The sequence below is a fragment of the Erithacus rubecula genome (genome assembly GCF_903797595.1).
Source record: "Erithacus rubecula genome assembly, chromosome: 22".
Taxonomy (NCBI): Eukaryota; Metazoa; Chordata; class Aves; order Passeriformes; family Muscicapidae; genus Erithacus; species Erithacus rubecula.
The window spans coordinates 6,368,877-6,394,238 of record NC_136674.1 but is presented as its reverse complement, the minus strand read 5'-3'; the positions used below and the strand labels follow the sequence as shown (position 1 = coordinate 6,394,238).

The 25,362-nt window shown below is 47.5% G+C and overlaps 1 protein-coding gene across 8 annotated transcripts in view; it reads left to right on the top strand.

Annotated features, from left to right (window-relative positions):
- The first annotated feature begins 12,418 nt into the window (after positions 1–12,418).
- CUX1 (cut like homeobox 1) overlaps positions 12,419–25,362 on the top strand; it is a 265,273-nt gene continuing 252,329 nt past the window's right edge. For 6 of the 8 annotated variants that reach the window (XM_079325220.1, XM_079325222.1, XM_079325219.1 and 3 more), the window contains exon 1: positions 12,528–12,688. In XM_079325220.1, coding sequence (XP_079181346.1) covers positions 12,626–12,688 — 63 coding nt within the window. In that variant the 5' untranslated portion in view covers positions 12,528–12,625. Of the gene's footprint in view, positions 12,689–13,924; positions 14,084–25,362 lie in introns of those variants that run through there. The other 2 variants (XM_079325223.1, XM_079325217.1) reach the window with 2 other exon arrangements.

Sequence of the window (25,362 nt, the reverse complement as noted above, 5' to 3'; positions counted from 1 at the left end):
CCACCAAGTACATCCTGGTCCTTGAGCAAAGGCAATCCCACGAATGGGTTTGCCTGTACTCGAGGCAGGATGAATCCATACTGTCTTTCCTAGCAACCCTCTAACATGGGCCACTGGGACTTTATCTCCATCTATCACATTAAGGCCTTCAGACTGGGCGGGACCTGCTCGGTTGGTGGAACCTCGAGTGTTGACTAACCAAGTGGCTTTTGCCAGGTGCTGCTCCCAATTTTTTAAAGATCCCCCACCCAATGCCTTTAATGTGGTCTTCAACAATCCATTGTACCTCTCCACTTTACCTGCAGCTGGTGCATGGTAAGGGATATGGTACACCCACTCAATACCATGTTCCCTAGCCCAGGTGTCAACAAGCTTATTTTTAAAATGCGTCCCATTGTCTGACTCAATTCTCTCAGGGGTACCATGCCTCCAAAGGACCTGCTTTTCCAGGCCCAGGATGGTGTTGCGGGCAGTAGCATGGGACACAGGGTAAGTCTCCAACCACCCAGTGGTGGCTTCCACCATGGTCAGCACATAACGTTTTCCCTGGCGGGTCTGAGGCAGTGTGATGTAATCAATCTGCCAGGCCTCTCCATACTTGTATTTGGACCACCGTCCACCATACCAGAGGGGTTTTACCCGCTTGGCCTGCTTGATGGCAGCGCAAGTGTCACAGTCATGAATGACTTGGGTAATGCTGTCCATGGTAAGATCCACCCCTCGGTCTCGTGCCCACTTATAGGTGGCATCCCTACCCTGATGGCCTGAGGCATCATGGGCCCATCGAGCCAGGAACAACTCTCCCTTATGTTCCCAATCTAAGTCTATCTTTGAGACCTCTATCTGTGCAGCCTGATCTACCTGCTTGTTGTGCCTGTGTTCTTCATTAGCCCGACTCTTGGGAACATGGGCATCCACATGACGGACTTTCACGGGGAGCTTCTCCACCCGAGTGGCAATGTCTTTCCACTCATCAGCAGCCCAGATTGGTTTTCCTCTGCGTTGCCAGTCAGCCTTTTTCCACCTTTCCAGCCAACCCCACAGAGCATTGGCTACCATCCACGAATCAGTGTAAAGGTAGAGCTTTGGCCATTTCTCTCTCTCAGCAATGTCCAAGGCCAGCTGAACAGCTTTGAGTTCCGCAAATTGACTCGATCCACCTTCTCCTTCGGTAGCTTGTGCAACCTGTCGTGTGGGGCTCCATACGGCAGCTTTCCACTTCCGGTTCATCCCCACAATGCGGCAGGAACCGTCGGTGAAAAGGGCGTAGCGTGTTTCATCTGCTGGCAGCTGGTTGTACGGTGGAGCTTCTTCAGCCCGGGTCACTTGCTCCTGCTCCTCTTCATCAGAGAGACCAAAATCTTCACCTTCTGGCCAGTTTGTAATTATCTCTAAAATCCCAGGGCGATTTGGGTTACCAATACGGGCGCGCTGCGTGATGAGGGCAATCCACTTGCTCCATGTGGCGTCAGTGGCATGGTGAGTAGAGGGAACCTTTCCTTTAAACATCCACCCCAGCACTGGCAGTCGAGGTGCCAGGCGAAGTTGTGCTTCTGTGCCAATCACCTCTGAGGCAGCTTGAACTCCTTCATAGGCAGCCAAGATTTCCTTCTCTGTGGGAGTGTAGTTGGCTTCGGACCCTCTGTAGCTTCTGCTCCAGAATCCCAGGGGTCGGCCTCGGGTCTCACCAGGCACCTTCTGCCACAGGCTCCAAGACAAACCATGGCTCCCAGCTGCTGAGTAAAGTACGTTCTTCACATCTGGTCCCCTCCTGACTGGGCCAAGGGCTACTGCATGGGCAATCTCCTGTTTAATCTGAGCAAAGGCTTGCTGCTGTTCAGGGCCCCAGTGGAAATCATTCTTCTTGCGTGTAATAAGGTAAAGAGGGCTCACAATCTGGCTGTACTCAGGAATGTGCATTCTCCAAAAACCGATGGCACCTAGAAAAGCTTGTGTCTCCTTTTTATTAGTAGGTGGGGACATAGCTGTAATCTTGTTAATAACATCAGTAGGAATCTGACGCCGTCCATCTTGCCATTTCACTCCCAGGAACTGAATCTCTCGAGCAGGTCCTTTAACTTTACTCTTCTTGATGGCGAAGCCGGCTTCCAGGAGAATTTGAATAATTTTTTCTCCTTTCTCAAACACTTCCGCTGCTGTGTTTCCCCATACGATGATATCATCAATATATTGTAGATGTTCCGGAGCTTCACCCTTTTCCAGTGCAGCCTGGATCAGTCCATGACAGATGGTAGGACTGTGCTTCCACCCCTGGGGTAGTCGGTTCCAGGTGTACTGCACGCCCCTCCAGGTGAAAGCAAATTGAGGCCTGCATTCTGCTGCCAAAGGAATGGAGAAAAATGCATTTGCAATGTCAATGGTGGCATACCACCTTGCTGCCTTGGACTCTAGCTCGTACTGGAGTTCCAGCATGTCTGGCACGGCAGCGCTCAGCGGTGGAGTCACTTCATTCAATGCCCGATAGTCCACAGTCAGTCTCCATTCCCCATCAGATTTACGCACAGGCCAAATGGGGCTGTTAAAGGGTGAGTGGGTTTTACTGACCACCCCTTGGCTTTCCAGCTCTCGGATCATCTTATGAATAGGAATCACGGCATCTCTCGTTGTTCTGTACTGCCGACGGTGCACTATTGAAGTGGCAATTGGTACTTGTTGTTCTTCTCCCTGCAGAAGTCCTACTGTAATTGGATTCTCAGATAGTCCAGGCAAGGTGTTCAATTGCCGGATGCGCTCTGCCATCACAGTTGCAATTCCAAATGCCCATCTTAGTCCCTTTGGGTCCTTAAAATATCCACTCCGAAGGTAATCTATGCCCAAAATACATGGGGCCTCTGGACCAGTCGCAATAAAATGTTTCTTCCAATCCTTTCCAGTTAAACTTACTTCCGCTTCCACCAGGGTGAAGTCCTGCGATCCACCTGTCACACCAGCAATTGAAACAGATTCTGCTCCTACGTGTCTTGATGGAAGTATCGTACACTGTGCACCTGTGTCCACTAAAGCTTTATATTTCCGTGGTTTCGAAGTGCCAGGCCATCGAATCCACACGGTCCAAAAAACACGGTTCTCCCTTGCCTCCCCCTGGCTAGAGGCAGGGCCCCTCTAAGCCTGTTGCTCCTTCTTTTCTGAGGCATACATCTTAGAAGTTCCCTCAAGAGGGTCAGACATGTCATTATCAGTATCACATTCGGCACTTTGGCTGCGAGAAACAGGAGCGGCTTTCTTTTTGGAAATTTTTTCTTCCTTCAAATCCCGCACTCGTTGTGCCAGAACAGCAGTAGGCTTCCCATCCCATCTTCTCATGTTCTCTCCAGAATCTCGCAAGAAGAACCACAACTCAGCTCGGGGAGTGTACCCTCTCTCCCAACTGGGGTAACGTCTGCGTTGGATATCAGGGTTTCTAATCTGTACAGCTGAAATTTGGAGGAGGTCCTCCTTAATCTCCTCCCTGAGTCTCCGATGATTTTTCTCTATTTTATCTTCTAAGTTTTGCAAGCGTGTTTCCACAGCTGCAATCCTAGCATGAGTCGGGCCATGTACTGCATCCGCATATGCACGAAGCTTCTTTGCCATATCGAGTACTGTCTCATACACCTCATCTCTCTTCATTATTGCTAGGGCAGACGCATATTCAGGTGGCCCAAGCCGCACGAGCTTTCTCCACATCACCGGTGTGCATGGTACCAGGTCTGGATTTCTAGTTGTTACATCATCCGAAAAAATAATTTCTGTTACTGCCATTTCCCTGAGGCGTTGGACCCCCTGCTCTATGGTTTTCCATCGGGTCTGCTGAACATATAAGTCATCTGCACACAGATATCTTTGTGCCACACTATCCAGGACCCGTTCCCAGAGACTTTGAGGGTTAGCTCCTCTCATCACGCCCTGGTCGATAACAGGATCATGAGACAGAGACCCCAAATGTCTCGCCTCAGAGCCATCCAAAACTGTGGCCTCACCTGCCGCATCCCAGAGACGAACCAGCCAGCTGATAATAGATTCATCAGGTCTCCGGGTGTAATCTTTTCTTAATCCACGAAGATCCTTCAGGGAAAAAGACTCATTATTGGTCTCTGCTCTCCCACCAGTTGTCTTGACTCCTAATTTTACATCAGGAGGTGTCGAGGGTCCCTCTCCAGCATCATCATCATCATCATCCTCCACCGGCCGATCGGTCTTCTTGGTGCGTTTCCCACTTCTTGTACTGGTAGCCACAGCCATTGGTTGGGGCTTATTCTCCAGTTTAGTTGCTGGGTTTTGGCCTAGGGTGTTGGCAACAACCTGCGTAACTGGGATAGGAGACAATTTATCTCCCTGTTCCCTCTCCTCTGTCTCCTGCTCTATAGTGCCTAGCAGGGTGCGATATGCATGTGCTAGGGCCCAGCTCACTGTAATAATCCTTTTCTCTTTAGAACCATCCTGGCACTTCCCTTTTAAGTAGCTTGCAACCTCGATTGGATCCTGAATCTTTTCAGTTGGGAATTCCCAGATTATGGGGTCAGAAAATTCCTTTAAAATCTGGCCCATTTTCTCCCATTTGCCATTCCACTCAAGATTCCTCCTGCCGAGCTTGACTCCTAAATCAGGAGTCTTCCCAGCCCCTTTAGAAATCTCAGCCTTCATTCTATATAGACTGTAAATGGTGCAACAAAGACTTACTAAATTAATTACCATAAAGATGATTTCCTTAATACTCAAGGAGATCAGGGAGATCTGAATGTTTTCTAATAAAGATGTAACCGATTCAGAGGAGAGGAAAGGAAATAAAGGCAGGAAATCTTCTTTGCCTGCTTCTCCTCTAATAAATAACACAAACCATGATTTATACATTCCTGAAGCAGATTCCAACATTCTCATAAATCTCCTGTAAGCCATTGCAACCAAGCCTAGCCCGATGAGCATTTTCGTCAATATTCCTTTCATACAAAAACTACGCATCAAAGACAACACCGGAGCTATCTCCGGATGAGTAAACAGACCCATTGACCACAAAGGCATCAAAACATCAAAGAAACCTAACGAGCCGACATACAAACAGGTCCCCACCACGAAAGACATTATGGATTTAAGAAACTTAGCCATGCCGACAGCTGAAACCAACATAGTATTAGATAAAAGTTTTTTCCACTTTTTCTGGTGCTGATAATCTGAAGGTCGTGAGTTCCCCGTACGGGCCACCAAAAAGTATGTCCAAGTTTAGGACAAATTTGGGGAAAAAGAGCTCCAAAGGGCCCCCCCCCCCCTTTCTTTTTTACAATTCCTTCCTTCAATGAGCTCAGAAAGAATTGTTCTTGTGGTGAAAATGGAAAAAAACTTTTTATTAACAAAAATACAAAAGAAACACTCCCCCAACCCAAACCCAGATGAGACGAACCCAGCCGGTCCTCGCCGGGGAGAGTGGCAGAGCCTCCCAAGCCGACCTCCAGCAGCGGCCCCCGAAGTCCAGATCCTTGTCCTCCGGAGTCGGTGCAAATCCCTGGAGCAGGGAGAAGGGAGAGAGGGGGAGGGGCAGCCGGGAGCAGGCCCAAAGCAAGCCCAAGACAAGCTAAAGCGAGCCCAAGACAAGCAAAAGCAAACCCAAGACAAGCCAACACGGGGGCACAGACAAAACAGCTGGGGGAAAAGGGAAAAAACGGCCAAAGAAGCCAGGGGAGGGGGTCACAGCTGAGCAGACGGCAGAGAGCAAGACACAGCCCACAACCGAAGCGCAGCAAGAGAGAGAGCCGGAAAACACCAGCCTAGATAAAACCATCCGAGGGAGGGACCGGCAGCTGCACGGGGGAAGCAAGGAGAGGAGCCAGTCCAAACATCAGCCCATAACACCCTTCTTGCAGTTTTTGCTTTTTTATATAATCCCTTCATGAAAGCAAGTCTTATGCCCATGGCCCTGCTTCAGCAGCCAGCCCCACACTGCAGCTACTTAAGAACACATTAAACTAAAGTTTTGTGTGTGCTTTGGTACCTTTAAAAACTGAATTCTTGGAGACAACCCACCAATACGTTATTCTTACATCTTAAAGCCATTTACTTCTCTTTATGAATGCTTCCAATTTGTTTTACTCTTGTTGGGCAGAATCCAGCTTGTTATTTACAGAAAGAACACAACAAGATTAATAGGATGTGGTCTGCACTAGCCTACACCCCTGGAAATTCATAGTGATCCCATCAATTCCATATAATTTCTTTGGATTCATAGCAGGTTAAAGCCCCAATCCAGGATAATGCCAAGCAGATGCAGACAAGGGCCAGCACATAAATATGGAGAATCATGGCCAGAATAAAACTGATCTCTTTATTCTAAAGAAGAAGTTAATGTTTAAATACAAAATAATACATGGATTTCTTTTTTTTTTTTTTTTTTTTTTCCAGTTTGGTAATCTGTCACCATCTGGACACCAAATAGGAAATGATGCAACACCAGGGGGGAAAAACCCAATTTATTTCATACATGTTAGTAAAGAAAGACTGGATTGATGTGCTACCCCAAGCACTTTGGCTCACTCCTGTGTCACAACAGTCACAGGTATGCTCTCTTCAAACAGGAGGTTCTCCACACTGAAATGTTTCCTTGGGACACAGCATCAGTTTTTTTCCAGTGTATGGCAGCTGCAGTGAACTCAGGGCTTCCTCTAAGGGAGTCTATTTTCTCCCTTTCTGCATTAATTCAGAATTACTGTTTCTCCTTCCCCAGCACTTGCATGCAACCACACCAAACACAGTTGTGTTTGCAGAAAATCACAGTTGTGCTAAGTCAGTCACAGCATTTGTATTTCTAAGAAAAGATGTGCTTCCCCAAATGAAACCTCACCATCATTATTGGAGGACAAACCACTTCAGACACCCAAAACACCACAGATCACAATACAGATGCCCCTGGGGACCCACCAAGGATGCAACAGTGGGACCAGAAAGAGGAAAGGAGCAGGGGGATGCTCCCTTCTTCCATCCCTTGTGAAGTGTTGGTGTTTGGAAAGTGAAAGAAAAACCTTTCTTCTCTTTCCTTTGCCAAGGCAGCTCAGCTCTGCACTCACCCACTTCTGTGGAAGGAAAGAGGAACTGGAGGAGAGGAGCAGCTCTGAGCTGCTATATTTGCACTTTGCCTCCTTCTCCTCCTTGCTGCTTCCCTGCCCTGCAACCCTCAGGTGCAGAGCCTGACAGCCACCACGAGATTTTGATCTCCCAGTGACCACTGGTGCTGTGCAGAATGGAGAACCTGAGGGGGGATCCAGGGAGTCCTTTCCTGTCACCAAGAGCAGCCAAGCTCAGCTCCTGTCCCCAGCCACAGCCACCAGCTCTCCTGCCACTGGGAGAGTGGCACTACAAGCAGAGTAAGCCCAGGTGAGGTTCAGAATACAAAAAGGCATTTAAACTAATAATGCAGGCTGCAAATCCTTATTCTAAAGCAATATGTGGAATATTGGAGCTGAAGATTCAGCAGAAACTGGGATAAATGCCTGACTGGGACAGTTAGTGGAGGTGAAACATGGCCAGAATGGACCTGAGCAGGGAGGGAGAGGGGAAGAGCAAGAACCTGAAGTGAGGAAGTGGCTGCATGAAGTGGGTGAGGGTTCATGACAGCAAGAGTTAAATATCACAAAAAAAAAAAAAAAAAAAAAAAAAAAAAGGATGTGCAAAACCAAACCCCAAACCTCTAAGAGAACCCAGTAAAAGGTAAAAAAAACCATGCAAGTTCTCAAGTGAGAACAAAAGGTGGGAATTTTTCCTGGGAACATAATCTACTAACTTGTCTGCTGATCCCTTTAGAGGGCAGAAAAGATGAATTCCCAAATCAAGACCAGCCTAAGTCAGAGAGAAGAGTGCTGCATGGAGCATGAGGCCAGAGAAGGACTGGATGTTCCTCCCATCCAACAAAATCCTGGCTCTGGTGCCATCCTGTGCATGGGATACAGGATGAGAAGGCAAGGAAGGCAATTAAGACTGGGGTGAACCATACCCTGAGAGAAATTCAGTATCAAATTTACTCACTCCAGCCCCAGGGAATGCAGAACCCAATAGATCCTTTCCTCCTCTAATTCCTTCTGCTGTTCCAGATGTTGGCCCAAACACAACCATGCATCTGGATGGAACATTTGGTGACAAATGCAGCTGTTTGAGAGAAATGTTGTGGGAGCTCTTTTGGGGTCTTCAGTGATTCTTGCTGCTCATGGCAGAGACACCACTGCAGTGCCATCCCATGTTTGTGCTGGTGTGGTTAATCCACAAATCCTCAAGGAAGATCTGTTGTGGGTTATGCTGGATCCTCATCAATGTCTTCAGAGTTAACCAGCAAGTAACCACACCATGCAGATTTACTCTGCTTTTAATTGTGGCTGCTTTCCCTGCCCTCTCTGAGAATTGCTTTCTTCTCTTCCACCTGCCAGAGTGTATCTGTGGCTCTCCAGTGCTCACAGGATAACAAATTATAGGATTATGTGCTTGGATCATATGTGCTGCCATCTACATGATTTCTGCTGAAACTTTCCCAATTTACCAAAGAATGTGGGAATTGCCATGTTGCTTGAGAGAACGAGGGTCCATCCAGCTGAGTGACCACAGCTGGACAGCCAGGTAATCACGTGCAGGCATGGGGGATGCTTCTCCTGCTATTTTCCCTGTTTCAAATAATTTTCTGCTCAGGGGCTTCCCTGAGCTTCTCCATGTCACAGTGTCCACATCACTGGCCAAAGCCTCAGACAATTTATGTGCTGCAAAACCTCTGGCTACTGCCAGAGATATAAATCAAGCAGAATTAGAGTCATTGACAATAATTGGGGGAAAAAAATCTGTAATTTGGAAGACATATATGAGTTTTGATCTTAATTTGGACTAAATCTCCCAGGAACATAAATTATCTGTTTGGTTGTCTCTGCTCCCTGCCATCCCTGTGGAATCTCACTGTGCAGTGATAAGCAGTAAAGGATATCCTAAATCCAGTTTAAAGTGAACAGAAGGGCACTTCCACAGTGGAGAGGGCTGGGATTTTGGAATGAGGAGCTCCTTTCCAGGAGGCACAGGCAGCCAGGGACAAGAATCAGCTGAAGAAAATGCAAAGATGAGAATCATGAGTGAAGAGGGAAGGAGCTGGACAAGGAGCAGATGGGTACAGAGAAGGCTCTGGAGGAACTCTTTTAGGGGAACTGATAGAAATTTGGGAGTCAGTTTACATGAAAATGAGAAGGAAAAAACCACAAGAATCCTTGGAGAAGAGATCCAAAAGTTACAGGTGCTGGGAGAAGCAACACCTCATCTTTCAGTGTTCTGGCCAAGAAAATCAGCCAGGTTCATTAAGACAAAGAGAAGCCTAAGTCCAGTGATCAATACTAGAATCATTGTCCAAAATATTCTTATGAATGCAGACTGATGCCCAGAGGAGCAGGTGTGCTAAGGAACTCAACCAGTTAGGGACCTTTGGAATAAAGATCCATTTTCTTCAGTATTCCAGATGATGACATGAAGAATAACAATTTTCTGTCATGGCCCAAAGTACAAATATGTTCATTAAAGAGCTGTATCAGTGAGATCTTATGACATTAATAGGCAACAAATTTTAATGCGATTTTCATCCAATTCCTAAAAAGAAATTTGTACAATATTCTTACAAACATTTTGATGTATCAAGCATTAGTAGTTGCTGCCATCACTTGAGATTTAAACTTCAAATCCACTGTGCTTCTTTTTTCAGTTCTCTATTAGTGCTCGTGGATAGAACTTAGCATTTACACAGATCAAATCTAACTTCAGAAAAACCTTCCTCAAACAAACAGATGCGAATGAATCCTCAAAAACATAATAACCCAAGAAAACTTTATTCTAACCATCTTCTAGCCAGGGTTCACACAGTTTTCCAAGCTCTCTCTCTCACTGTACACAGGTACATTTCAGCAGGAACACAAAGCACATTATCACTTGCTCCAAGGAGCTCTGTAGCCTGCAGGATCTTTGCAGAATCCAGCCTGAAGAAATGCAGCACTTTGAGAAAACAGAGCTGTCAAGCAAGATTTCCTTGGGCTTGCTGCCACACAAAATGGCAAACGAGGGACTTGATCCTGCATGGAAGACAATAGGAATTGTAGGTGCTCAGCGTTTGTCTTCCAGCAGAGTTAAGGTTTCTCAGTATTTCCCCAAATCAGCCGTACTGCTTTGTACTTACTCAAAATTACATAGCTAAAAGCTTTGGTATGTAGCCACAGAGTTTTTATTTCAAATTGGCAATAATGTAACTTCTGCAGAAAAAATACTACAATAATGTTAAAAATATCATAAAATGTTATTTATATCAGGATTCATTTGTTACCCCATATGACAATCATTCATATTTCTTGACAGATATAAACCTCCTCTTAACACATTAGTATCGTAAATATTACCAGATATAACACTGTTATTTAATACCCACCAAATGTATTTTAAAATATTACTCAATTTAAAACTTTGGATTTTAACCAGATGTGTTTCCAGAAAATGATTCAGGTCAGATGCTTTTTTCTTTTCCCTTCTCTGTGCGAGCGCGTTCAAAGCGGAGCGTTCCTATGTGATTTATTGTGCCATGACTGTGTGCCCCGAACCTAAAACAGCACCACCATACTTCATCCTTGAGGCTTACACACCTGCAGTCCAAACTAACAAGAGAAAACATCTACATGGCACGGCAGGAGCCTTTGAAATGTCTTTTTGCAGTTGCCTGGACACAGAACAGACTGGTAGAACAGGGAGGCAGCGGAGAAAGGGTGAAGACAGGAACTCCAGCCTCTTTCATCTAGAAAGGGGGGACCATGGAGAGATTAGAGGAAAGGATTTTGATTAGATCACTGGAATGTGAAATGATGCTTCCCAGGATTAAAATCCTATTTTAGAGCTACCAAACCGGTTACGGCGTTAGTCAGAATTCGGAGGCTCGCGCAGCTCCATCCCCGCTCCGTCCCCGGCTGTCGCTCCGAGCACCCCACAGCCTCTCCCCGGAGCAGGGGGGACCCCAGCCGGGCTCCCCAATCCTCCCCAGCATCACCCCAGCAAGGAGCTGCCCTCCCTCAAAGCACAGCACTTGTCGGGGGAGAAGGAGTTTCCTTCTCCAAGGGCATCCCTGGGTCCAGCCCCACAGCTGGAGGCGCTTGGATTTCGGTCTCATCGGGTCCCCAGTTTAGATCACCGCACAGAGGTCTGACATTTTCATAACCAAATGCCATTAGTTTTATTCCCAGCACAGCCAACCAACAATCTGAAGGTCTGCAGTCGTCGGGCTGATCATTACGTGGAACCCATTAACATAAAACCCGCCATCGCAATTAGTATCTTTGTAAGCAGCAGCCTCAGCAAAAAGTGGAAATGGAGGCTGAAATGATGGTGCTCTTGCAAAGGAGGCCGGCAGCAGATTGGGAAATAATCTGTGGCAATTGCTCTGCCGCTGTCTCTGCCGTAACTTCTCCAAAGACAGGCAGAGCCATTTCCAAGCAGTCAGCCCACGGACTTGAGCGAGCACTAAATTCACTCAGTGATCAAATACAATTTGAGAAAAAAATCTACAATCGCTCACTTGGGGCGGGGGGAAGAGATATTTTCCTTTTACAGATGAAGTGCAAAACAGGAGAAGTAGCTGTATTTGGAAAAATACCGTGCAGCTTATTGATTCCAGGGGGGACAGGTACAGACCGTGGCTTTGCCCATCTCCCAGTAAAAACAGGGAACGCTTTCGAGAGGGGCAAGATATCTGCAGGCTGGTTTGTTTCCTTAGATGAGCCTGCTAAAATGTTCTGTGCTTTTCAGGAAGGGAACAAGGAAAATGTTCGTATTTATAGCAACATTGTTGTTTAGAACAAAATAAGTTATTTCATCCTTTTAATCTCCGTTTCTATGGATATCCTGCGCGGGGCTGGGATCTGATTTTCCAAGCTCCGTGCGATCCGTCTCCCCTCGGCACCGGCCCTGGCCGGGAGCGCCTGTCCGCGCTGAAGAAATCCCGTTCCAGGCGCGCCCGGACCGCCCCGGACACCGGGAACCCGCTGCCCTCGATACACTTTTTCATTGTTGTTTCCCCTAAACTCTCCGCACTTGGCTAATTTTAGCCCCGAGCGGGCTGCCCCCCCTTGCCGCCGCTCCGGGCACCATTTGCCGGGCGATGCGCTGCCGTGACCCCGCACCGCGCCCGCGGGGGCTGCGCACGGTTCCCGCATCCCCGCATCCCGCCGGTGCCGCGCGGCCCCGCGCCGCTGTCCCCGCATCCCCCCGCGCGGCGCGTTCCCGCTCGGCGCGCTCCTGTCCCCGCGTGTCCCCGCGCGCCCCGCGTCCCTTCCTGCGCGCGTTCCCGCGGGCGCGGGCCGGGGGCGCGGGGTCGCCGTGAGCGCGCGGGCGCGGCGCTCCTGCCCCCCCCACCAAACCCCCCCCCCCGCGAGTGCGCGGGCTGAGTCCGTGTTCCGGGCGGGCTCCAGGCCGGGATTTGGGCGCTCCCTGCCCGCCTCCCTCCCCCTTGCCCCCCCGCCCCTCCTCCCCCCTCCCGCCGGCTCCCTCCCTCTCTCTCTCCCTCCCTCCCTCCCTCCCCCTCCCTCCCGGCTCCTGAACTCCAGCCCCTCTCTCTCTATCAGCCGCTCACTCTGTCTCAATATGTCTCAAGATGGCGGCCAATGTGGGATCGATGTTTCAATATTGGAAGCGCTTTGATTTACAGCAGCTGCAGGTCAGGCTCTCCCGCTCGCCGCACCGGCCGGGCCGCGCCGCCGGACCCCCCCCCTCCCTCCCTTCTCCGCCTTCCCTCGGGCCCGGCCTCCCCCTCCTCCTCCCGCTGCCGGCCCGCGCCGCCTAAAGGGAACCCCCCGCTCCGCCCGGCCGCGGCGCTCCGCTCCCTCCGCCCCCCCCGCCATCGATCACCGGCCCCATCGGAAATTGATCCTCTTTGTTCAATTCATCGATCAGCCCAAGATGGCGCCGGAGCCGCCGCTGCCGGGGCTGCCGCCGCTTCGCCCGCTCCGTCCCGGGCTGCTCTTTCCCCGCTCCGCGCTCCCCCCCGGCGGCGGGGCCGTGCGGGGCGCCGGGCGCGGCGGGACTCCCGGCGGCCGCCGCTCATCCCCCGCCCGCCTCCTCCCTCTCCCTCCCCGCCGCCTGCCCCCTTCCCGCCGCCGCGTCCCCGCCGCTTTTCCTCCGCCGGGAGCCGGGGAAAGTTTACCGAGTGCTGGGACTTTGTGTGGGGGCGCCGGGCGGGCTGGCGGTGCAGGCGCGGAGCGGCGGGGGCTGGGGGCGCTGTGGTGCCGGCCGGGCGGGCGGGCGCTCCCCGCCGCCGCCGCGGGGTGCCGGCCCTCGCTCCGCTCCGCTCCGCTCCGCTCTGCTCCGCCGGGCGCGGGGCTCCGGCCGCCGCCCTGCCACCGCCGCGGGCACCGCCAGGGGAGGGGACGCGGGGGGGACAGGCAGCGAGCGAGCGAGGGAGGGAGCGGCGGAGGGTCCCGCGGGGTGGGAAGGGGCGAGTGCCCGGTGCGCGGAGCGGGGGGCTCGGCAGGGCAGCGGCGGGGAGGGCGCGGGAGCGTCCCGGCCGGAGGGCGGGGGGGGCATCGCAGCGCATCTCCCCGCGGCGGCGGCAGGGCACGTTACATAATTCACGGGCTCTCCAGCCTCTCCTGCTGCCCAGGATCTGACAGGCGAGCGGAATATTGATGCTTTACTGTGCGGGCTCGGGAGAGCCCAGAAGTGCCGTTTCCTGCGAGGGAAAGTCCTCGCGGAGCGGCCTCCCTGCCCCTGCCCCGGGGGAGCGGCCCCGGGGGGAACGGCGGCCCCACGGTTTAATTGAGTTGCCGGGCTGCAGATAAGGCCGGGGCGGGCCGGGGGGGGCTGTCAGGCGCTCTATCGGTGCTGCTCCCGCCGTGAATGGGATTGCAACACGCGTGTCTCCCAGTTGATTGGCGCAGCAAGGCGCTGCCCTGCCTCTCCGAACCCGCCGCTGCCTCCCGTTTAAATAAATTGGCTCGAAAGCCGGCGGCTGCCCACCCTGGCCCCCGCGGAGGCGGCGGTGTTGCGGGCCGGAGGCTGCGGCAGGCGGAGGGATGGTGCGCTGATGCTGGGCAGAGCCGCATTCCCGCTGCAGGTGAGGGGATGCTGCCGGGGGTCCCGCCCTCCCTTCCCCTCGGCCGGGCGTGCGGGAGCGATGCTCCGACTCCCACCCAGCGCCCCCGAGACGGGAAGCGCTGCGCGGGGTCTGTGCTGGGAGGCCGGTCCCTCCCGACTTTCAGGTGCATTAGGAGGTGGGGTGAAGTAGCGTTTTGGTTTAGGTTTCTCTGTCGCCTTCCACCCCCTTTCGCGTTTTATTGTTTCTTTTAAAGGTTTTGGATTAAGGTAGACTTGGCTGAACTTTGCTAACTTGAAAGGGTTCTTAATAGTGACCCGGAATACCTACAGGAATACGGAAAATGAGATCCAGATGTAGAATTGTATAAAATAAAACGGATTAAATTAAGATGTAGTTAAACAAGGTCTGACATCTCTAATTGTGGACTTTTGCTTTTGCCTCTGTGTACGTGTGGCTGTACTTGCTTAGCATAGGAAAATAAACGCTCCGAACATCGCTGCCGTGGCGTTACATTTAACGGTGAACGAGTCTAAATATTGCCTATAAAAATAAAGCCTTCAGAAATGCTTATTGATTAAAACATATTATGCTAAAGTATCTATCATGTAAATGAAATTCTAAAATGTAATGAACACAGCCAAATGGCATTTTGATAGATTGTTCTATTCTGTTTTTAGTAAAAAATAGCTCACTTTTATCATAATTTAATTTCTGTGCATACTGTAAAACCTGTTGTGGAGTATCACTGTACAAACCTTAATCTCGTTTTTGCAGACTAAATGTGACAGTCTGACTTGAACAGCTTGTAGCTTCTCCTTTGAAGCATTCTGGTAACGCCAGCTTAGAGTTGTTTGAACAATATTCATTACCTGCTTTTGAGGACTGGTGATTATTTATCCGCGCTGCGGATTGAGGCTGTTCACCTGTTGGCAGGTTCAGCAGGCAGGCTGCGAGCAGCGCGGAGTTTGGTAACTTTGCACACACTCTGTCTACAGAGAGCCCTGCGGTGACCAGGGAGGGAGGGAGCACCTTCCTCCCTATGCAGAATAGTTAATTTGTTTCAAATTAGCTTTTTATGTTTTTTTTACCCACCCCATCTGCAACAAGAGGTAGTGTAATATTTACTCCCACTTGCAGATGAAGCAATGTGCTATAAAAACTATCATTCCTGGGGATGAAGTTCAGTGCCACAGAGCTGTCCATGTTTCCCTCCGTCCCCGTCCTTCACTTGCACTGACGTATTTCGAGCGTGGAATCGCAGAAAATAAAAATACTTCCGCGTACGCTCTGTTCCAGCACGGAAGCCTGGAGGATTTATGCATAACACAATTCCACCTGAGCCCTGTGAGCTCCAGCTCGTGTAGCTGAGGGTGTGAGGGCTTTGAAGCTCTGTGTGCATGGGAAAGTTGTGGGGAGCTGGGACTGGGCAGTCCCGGATGGCTGGCAGCGAGCGCTGCGTACCCAGCTGCTCCCAACTTCCTCTTCCACCTTCTGTTAGAAGGAGACGTTTAACTGTTGATGAGCTTCGACCTGCCTTGTAATATTAAGCAGCAGGTTTCTCCAGATTGTATCAATATTAATTAAAAACAGAGCCAGGAACACTTTAGGGTCTGACTTTTTAAATTATTTATTTCCTTTCGCTAAATAACCCCGTGTTTATAGGGAACGATGTTTCAAGTGTTGGAGACGGGATTAAATAATTCAGAACTTGGATTAAAGAACAAAAAGGTCTGTTCACAAATGGAATATGAGATGCAAAAATGGCAGCTTCCTACAGGTATCAAACAGGGCTCTTCACTGGAGACTGTACCTGTGAGGCACTCAGCTGAGCATTAACCCTTTTCTGTAGTAAAGGCTGGCATGATTCCTAAAGAAACTGTGCAATGGGCATGCCATTGCCACTTCAGTTTGCCATGTGGTGGTGATAGCCCTGTGTTTGATGGGGAGGGAGTTGCAGTGCTCAGAGAAAACAGACCCTCACAAACAGCAAGTATGGTGGCAGTAAATGCAGATGAAATCAGAGAAATGCTGCTGCACGTCCCGTTTGGAAGCAGCTGTGTGATTGGAATCAGTTCAGCACTGTGAAGGTAACCTGCTGTTCCGTGGTCCTGCCTTGTTTGTAGTTTTTGGTGTCACCATCACCTTCACTCTAAAAACAACCTTTTGCTGGAGAAGAGGAAAAGGAGCATCGTGTTCCCGTGGGCACAGCATGCAGCTCTCCTTGACAGCTTGCTTAATATTTCTGAATATGTGTGTATATATCAATATCAGAGGAGGCAGCTGGTCTCTCTGACCAGCAGGAGTAAATCTAGCTAGAGCCACAGCTCTGAGCTGGATCTGAGGACAAATGGAAGAAGTTAATACCCTTTGAAAACTTAAACTATCTGTAGTTATTTTGACAATAAACACAAGTTCTCAAAATGTCATTGTAGCTTTTTAGGACAGGCTCACATTCTGGTAAACAGTACAGTTTCTTATTGCTTTTGAGCAGAATGGCAGAACTCGTTACCATCAAGCTGGGGAGTGAAAATCTAAAGGCAAAACTTGCTAATGTGTTTGTTTTTTTTAAATCTCCTCCTGGTATTGCATCATATATGATTAAAGTCAGGATAGAGTATTAGTTCTGTGCAGGCTGTGACTAATTATTTAAAGTAAACCATTGATCTTATAAAATCTGTAACAAAATCTGTAAGAACTAAGTTGTAATGAATAGCTTTAAAATACTGAAGTACTTCTGTTACCGAATTGGAAACAGGTGGAGTTGTTGGCATCTTTTAGTTTTGTCTGATGGTACCAGAGCACAAGCTGATCCCTGAAGGAGTTAGCATGTTTCATCATAAGTACAATTAATGATCAGATCTGAGTGTTTAATTTTGTGTATCTGTGCAGGTCATTGTAGAATTGTTTCTTTCCTAAAACTAGTCGGTGCTTTTCTGTTTATGGTGGTAACTGAATGTGCATGTGGAGAAGAGTCTCCAGCTGCTGTACCCATGTTTCTGCTCCCCTCACCTGCTGGGAAAGGTGTGCTGAAAGCAGCTGGGTGTTCCTGCAGGAAGATGCAGTGCAAAGGGAGGGATGGCAAAGCCAGGGCACTGCAGCCAAGATACTCTGAGAACAATCACTGCTCCCTGCAGCTGGCAAGATTTGGCAGCTTGTGGTGGTCAGGCTGATGTCCCTGGACACCCACCACACGTGACATACCAGAAGAAGGGCCCTTGATGGACTTCTGGCACAGGAACTTGTCTTTCATAGGATTCCTTGAGTCCTGCTCCTTGGGAATAAATCTCTGAGAGCTTTTCTATCCCTTGTTATGTTCCTGCAATGAAATTATGCCCATCAGAAATGTGGCAGAGTCAGTGTGTGCTTCGGTCACTCTGCTCTGATGCCAAGTTTGTGGTTAATTGGATGATGTATTGAGCAGTGCAGTCGGGAGGATTTGGGATATGGTAATGGTTGGGAGTTTTCTGAAAAAAAAAATCACTCTGGTTGGCAGTGTCTAACAATACCAAATAAGTAATGGGTGAAACATTTGCTAGAGAAGAAATTACACGCAGTCTAAAATTCCAGTGAACAGTTATTCTTTATTTGCAAGCTGATTTGTAATGCAAAAAGTGGATGTAGAAAAATGCACAATTCAGAGTTTCAGTTTGATCACACTGAGTCTTAGAATAAAGGCAGTTTATTTATTGGGCAGAGAACAGACACATATGTGGATGACTGGTATTTTTTAAGGCACCAAGCAGGCAGTGGGCTCTGTTTCTATGTAAGCAGGGTGGAAAGTTCCCATCTTGTGTATCCAGGTTTTTCTTGCACATGTGCTTGGTTCTTCCCCATATCTTTTGTGGGAAGGCCTTGAAAATACAATGTATTGGGAATATAGTGACAGTGGTCCACTATGCTGGAATGGGGAAGTGGAGAGAAAGGTGTGAGGGTGAGAGGGGGAAAGATGAAATGGGATTGTTTGTAGAAAACAAGGAGTGTTGGGTGAAGAGACTTGTACTGGAGTGCTCACACATGGAGTTGAATGTACCAGGAAGATGGGGTAAACTTGGACTTGACATTCAGAAATGTGTCCTTAAATTAGTGAACATAAGATAAATCCTACTCATTTTGTGACATATGTTCTCAGCTTGTTTTTGTTGTCTCTGGTTTGACAAGGCAAATCAGTGATTTCTGCCTTTATTGGCAGTTATAATGAAGAAAATACAGGCTATTGCACTGGTTGGATTGTGAAGAACATGGAATGCAGACAGATTGTTGGATGTTAAGTTTTTATAAAAGATTAAACACAGTTGGGTGTAGGTTGTTGGATATAACAAAGGTCTCCACTGCTGTCCAACAGTGCTCATATTTCCAGAAAGCACTAGGCAGTAAGGAATTTGCAGTAGATTCACCACTGTGCCTTGGTTGTGCTTCTGTTCTGTCTCTAGCAAGACACTGCAATTCTTACTGCACTGTTATTTGGTTTCTCCTGAGACTTAGCAGAGTTAAACATTCACCCTTAATAAAGGTAATTTTTGGTAGGAAGGTGCTAAAGCGGGGAGGTGCCCGACAGCTCCTGTGTGTTACAGCAGGCAGGGGTTTGAAGCTGGAGCCTGTCACACTCATGTCTAACAGCTTTTTGCCTCCCTGGCAGTTCACTTGCCCCCTTGCCTTGCAATAATTTGATTCCTTTGTCAGCAGTTGGGGTAATAAGGAAGTTTCTGGTGGGGCTGGAGCTGTGCTGCTCCCTGTGAGCAGGGCACTGGGGTGATGCTCATCCTCCTCCTGCTCATGGACCCCAGTGATCTGCTCTGGGAAGGCAGAGGTGAAGATTACTCATTTTTGAAAGACTCAAAAGCAGATGCACAGAAATATTTTCAGCTGCTGTGTTTAGATGCTTTGAATTCCCCCACATCTTTGTGCCTCTGGTTGTGAGCACTTTGAGGCACGTACGGATGTAGGCCATGGCTGTCTCGGAGGCTTTTCAGAGCAGTTCATACATCAGAGCTGAGCAGATCCTGTGGTTCTGCTCTTTTGTGTGGAAATGTACCTTAGTGAATGAGCAAGCCTGGAGACTGCAGCATCTGGAGTGCCAGCACAAGCTTTCTGTGAATGATATCAACATTTAGGCTAAAATCTGGGGAAATGGCTGCACAAATTCCATAGGAATGTGACCATTCCTCCTGCTGAATGCAGTGATTTTGTATAGGTGAGCCCATGGGTATTCAGGTGAGACAAACCATGGTCTGGCTCCTGCAAATTTTAATGCCATCCCATGTGGAGGTGGGATGGTGCAGTGCTGCTGCTCTGTCACCTCACTGTGGGATTGCTTTTATGGGCTTGGGGAGGGTGTGTGCAGGATCAGTTCTGACACACTGCAGAGATCCTTCTGTCTGTGGCTCACGTGTGACAAGCTGAGGGCAGCAATGTTAGAGGGAAGTAAAAATAATAAACAAGTGATGTGGGGGAAGTGACGCTGCTTAAAGGAGTGGAGGGGATAGAGGGAAGTGGTGAAGAAAGGAAGGAGGTAAGGAGTGAGCACAAACCCAGGACTTGGAAATGAAACTTCTTGCAGTACAGCTGGGAGAAGACAGCTTATTTTAGCCTTTATATAAATATTGGGCAGTGCACAGGGCACTGTGGTGGGGTTTGCCTCCGGGCTGTCCTTGTGGGAACATCCTGGGAGAATTTGTCCATGAGATACTGAGGTGATGGTGTGACTTCAGAGTGCTCTGGCAGGTTTTTAGTGTTGCCCTGTGACAATCAGGGTTTGTGTTTCCTGGTATCTTTCTATCCACCTGCATGGTATTTTCTGGTATTACGAACAGGAGAAGCATTCTCAGTGTTTTTACTGAAAAATAAAGGAGGGAAATTCAGGGAATTTCATAGCTTCTGACTTTTTTGTTACCCCTTTTTAAAAATGAAGATTCAGACTATGTATATCTTAGATAGCAAGAGCTTGTATGTTTTGAGTGGAAATGCCATGGATTATTCCTGTAGAAACAGAACTGCAAAGCCAGAAGGGAGTGTTGCAGATGATGAGATGCAGTGAAAGTTTGATGGGTTAAGTTTTATTCCTTCTGCTCTTGCTGGTGTCTCTGCTTGGTGCTTGTGGTTTCATGATGCTGTTGAACCAATATTCTGAAGAAAACCAAAGACTTCTCTTAGCAGCTGAAGCTGGAATGTATCAGCCCATCAAAAATATCTGCATGAGTTGAGTGGGACTGGGGCTGACACCCAGAGCCTTGAAGTGCTCCAGATGCAGTGTGAGCACAGTCAGGAGGTGGCAGTGACTCTCAAGTGAGCTGGAGTTGCAGTCTCACTCTGGGGAGCTGCCCCATCCCCATTCCTGGCTCCAGCCCCTGAATGTGTCCCTTGTCTCCACTGCTTTGCTTCTCCATCTGGGAAACACTGATAATGCTCCCACCCCCTCTTTGAGATACAAGATTGTGAGTTAGCAGTTACTGTTGGGTTTTGCTGCTACTTAATTCTCTCTCCTGTATAAACAAGACTCAGTGGTTACATTTTCTGCACCTTTGTTCTCAATATTTTAAATTCAGTCAGAGAACGTGTTTATTTGTAGGTGATTTTCAGGCTGTTGCTGAAAACAGTTTCTACAGAAATGAATGTGAAAAAAGAACTGAGTTGTTGGTTGTCCTAAAAGAATATTGAGAATGCTTGGTAGTAAATCATGGAAAAATGTTTCTTGCTCTTGGTTATAAAGTTGTAATCTAGAGTTACTCATACATAGACACACTCTTACTTTAAAACATACCTCCCTGTTGTTTGATGTAATGTACAATTTATTAAGTTTCCTTTCAGATTTCTCAGTATATTGAAGGCTGTTTAAAATTTACATTATAGGTTGCCAACGATATGAATGTTGAATTAAAAATTCAGCAGTTTGTGGTTGCATCATTTCAAGCTTCAGCCCAAGGTTTGAAACAGCTCCCTGTTCCAGCAGGACAGGCCAGGCTCTGCCAGCCAGGGGCAAGGAGGATCTGCCATCCCCAGCCATGCTCTGGTGGTTTTAAGGGCAGTAACTGGGAGCCTTTGAGCCCCCTGGATGGCCAGAGAGAGGAGATGTGCAGAGATAAGAGAGTTTTGATGTGAAGTGCTGGACCTGTACTTGAAGGCTGAAATTCATTATTCACCAAAGACATAGCATGGGGTAGCTTGAAACTTTTCCTTACATCAACTTTTCTCTTTTATCCAAATTTTCCAGGCTTTGTAGTGTATCAGCAGCATGCTTGTCTGTCAGTGGGGTTGGAGCTTTGCTTTACCTGTGCTGCTTGTGCCATCAGGAATATCCATCTCCTGCTCCTGTCCTGCCCCATGCTGGGGCTCTCTGAGCTTGGCAAAGGTGGATAAACTTTATTCCTGTTTAGCACAACACCCAGAGAGCATTGCTGCATCTGCTGAATTTTTAGCATGTGTATAGTCAGAGATTCTGGCTGAGCTTGGCTGAAGGAGCTGCCCTTTCTAGCCCAGCCCAGGGTTTAGTTGTGAGCAGAGATGAATCTTCCCATCCTAGTCCAAGGCTAAGTCCTAAGTCCTCTTGTCTTTGCCTTTATCTCATGTTTCTAATCCATTCATTTTCTTGTTATTTCATTGATGTGACACACAAGTGTTGTCACAGTAGCTCAATAAAATTTATACTTGTGTCTTGTCTGTAATTATTTTTCATTTTATTTTTATTGGGTGTTTACACGTTTTATTGCATGTTCACGTCAAAGTAAATTTGTATCATGTTGTCACTTAAAGATGTTTCCTTCATTTTCATCCATAAATAAAATGCACCCTTTGTCTGGGATCTGAAACACGAGAATGTTAATTTTGTCAGTGAACTACATATCTGTTTTTCTGTTGCAGATCTGTGTGTGTTAATATTGATAGAACTCAGCTTTGGTTTGGTATGTCTGGTATGAGCATAGTTGCTTTTCTAATATTAATTGTGGGGGTGGGATGATATTAAACATTTAAAAACAAGGAGCCAGTAGTCTTGCAATTGATTTTCTGTGGAGAGACTTCTGTGCTGAGTTGTTTACACAACTGTAACCTTAGTTTCTTTTAGGTGAGTGCAAGTGTTTCATGAATTTAAAAAATACAGTTGGGTGCACTGGTTTCTCCTCCCCTCCCTTCTTCCAGCTCTGCCCTGCCTCTTTCAGGAGCTCTAGTTTTCTTTTGCTTATAGGTTTCTGCACATTTTCTTTGGCATGGAGTGTTGCTTTTGAAATTCTTGGGATGCTGGAAAAGGGCAGCTTGCTAATATTGTGTCCTCATCTCATCTCTCTGCCTCTGTTCACAACACATTTGTCTGTTTTCTTAGGCAAATGGACTTTATACTCCTAATTCCCACTTGAAACTCAGAATATCTCTTTTCCATTCCTTCCAAAAGTGATACTTGTGGCTGTGTAGGGGTGAGCTCAGGGTGTGCTCTGCTCTTGCTTCCCAGAATGAAGGAGACACTAAAGAGTGAGGAATTGTTCTATAAGGGTTTATTCTGTATTTTTTAAGAATTTCATTTTTGTGCTTTCCTGATCCCCGAGACTCTGAGTGCCACCTTTGTTACTGACAGTCCTTCACCCCTGCAGGACTGAGGATTAGTTCCCAAGTTTAGATCAGGATTTAATTCAAATTAAACTGTCTTGTTAAGCCACGCTCTCAGTTTTATGTCCAAAACTTGGTTTGCTGTTTCCATGCTCACGAGAAGGAGGTGGTTTCATATTTTCTTTTAAGTGCAGGCAAAGTTTTTGTCAGTCAGTTTTTGTCAGCTGGAAAGTTTTATTGTAAAAGTTGAGTTTTTCTGTACAACTTTTGATACACATTTTTTCTCTTTGTGAGGCCTTTACTGTGCTCCAGGCCATCAGCTAGTGAGACCAGAACTGGGGATTTTTTTTAAGTGATGTGTTAAATACAGCACAAATGATTAAAACATCACACACACTGGTGCTGTGATCAGCTTGGTTTAGATGATAAATTAAAATCTGTTAGCATCTGAGATGTTCTGGCATATCCTGAGAATAGTTAGTTCTTTAATATGCCAAGCTAAGTAAAACTTGATTAGTGTCACTATCTGGGATTTTCTGCCCTGTAAATAGAACTTGAAGTCTAAAATTGGAACTGTGAAAACCTACTTTAACTAGGATTAGTAGAAGAATTTAATAGTTCAGATTGATTTCAGGATCTTAGAAAGTGGTCACTGTTTCCCAGAGCTGTTGTACGTGTCATCTTAAAAATTAACTTTGCTGCAAGAGCTAAAAAGTTAATTTGGGACTGCAACACACTCTGCTTGGCCATCCAGCTCAGGTGCTTTCTGTGCTTGGCTGCTGCCTGTGTGCCAAAGGTTCTGGTGTCTCCAGGTCCTGGCTTTGCACTCCTGATACCTGGCAGGATTTGGGATCAGAGGCTTTCATCTGCCAGTGTGAAAGGTCCTGATACCAGGAGGTGATGGCTGTGTCTGTCTGTTTTCATTTTTTGGGTGCACTTTGGTTTTGTGCATGTGGTGGGTGAGATGGGAGCTGGTGGGAATGGATGCCTGGTGTGGGAGAGCAGAGCCAGTGCTGCTGGGCTGAGATCCAGAGCTCCTGCCTCGCTTCAGGGATGTCATGGCAAACTGCAGTCACACTTCATAGTGTTTTGTGCCCTATTTATTTGCTGTAATCATTTTACCAACCAGTTGTGAAGTTAATTTCAGTGGTAAGAAATGTTCGTTCCATATCTAGTTGCCTTTTTTTTTTGTTTGGTTTTTTTAAAGTTGTTGGTTGGCAGCAGCCCCTTTGTACAGTGTCTTGATTGTCAGCTCTTCATTATAAATTTACTTTCTAAATGCTGACTTAAGGACTGACACTTTGTTTGTTTAACTGTCAGTTACACTACTTGGGAGACCTAATAAAAGCCTCTCAGATCTTCCTATTGAATTAGGCCACCCTTTACCACCCCAGTGACTGAAGTAAAACAACTGTAAGAGTTTCTTTCCCTGTCTATCCCATTTTTTCTGGAACCCTGCTTCGGGTGTCTTCTGATCCTGTCCTCACTGTGACAGTCGTTCTCTGCTAAAAGGTCACTGTAGTGTTTTAATTGGATTTTTCAGCTGCAAGGAATATAAAAATATAAGTTTATTAATAGAGTGGCTTTGATCTTGAAGGATTCCAAAACATTTGCTGCATTGCACGTAGAGGAATGGTTTAGTTTTACTGCTCGTTCAGGGATAATCAATTTTGTCGTGGAGCATGGAGAGCTGGATGTTCTTCCTGGGAGGTCGGGGGGAAGCAGGGGGAAATCTGGGAAAGCAGAATGTTGTTCCCCAACTGGAATTTCCCCAGGATACAGAATCAAATTGTGATGCTGTCAAAGATGCCAAAGGATCTTTCGTAAGTTGTTTTGGTTTTGTTTTTTCATCTGAGATCTTTGAAAAAGGTCACGGGCAAGAGACAATTACAGAAACACTTAAGTGACCTTGTTAGTGTATTTCTCTGGAATTATTGTGCTTTACAGCTATTGCTGCTTTACCCAGATGGTTATTGCTGGTTTCCATCTGTTCATTAAGGAAAAGTAAAGACAGAAAACAGCAGCTTCAACTGGGTTTTTAAGCAGAACTTTCAGGTTTCATTTCTTCTTTGACCACGTCAGGTTAATGTGTTGGGTGAGCGCGCTGTGGTTTCAAGGTGAAGAGATTAAAGTGGGAGCTTGTCTGCTCAATATGGGTCATGACAGCAGCTTCCTGTGTTTTGGGCACCCTTTTCTTTGAACAGTCCTCAGGTATGAAGTGTGATATCACCTTGGCAGGGAGCCAGGCCAAGGGAAAGGCTCTGACCAAGGCTGACATTATAGAAACCATTTAAGTGTTCGTGGCCAAAAGGATCCTCAGCTCATATTGCTGCTTATTCCCAGTTTAACCTCAGGACTCTCTGTGTGACTTCATAGTTCCCTCAGTGGAGTTTTCCCTAGTTTTACTAAAATCTGCTCCCTTAAAGGTTAAAAACTTGAAAATCTTGCAGGTGTGAGATCTTCCTGCTGGCACTGATGTAGGTGAGCTGACACCAGTTTTAATGTTCTTGTGCTCCATGTCTCATTCCTGGACTATGGTGGGAGAAGGAGCCCAGAGAGACCAAGAGCATGACCTGAATTTTCACCCAATAATGAACAAAGCAAAATGAAAAACTTCTTTCAAAGTCCCATCATCCTGCTCACAGCACTAAGAGTTTTTCTTCGCCTGACTGTTTTCTTTGGGCTGGTGGATGATTTGTTCTCACAGAGCTGTTTTCAGGCAGCAAGAATTTCAGGTGGGATGGAAGAAGGAAGGTGTCTGGAGG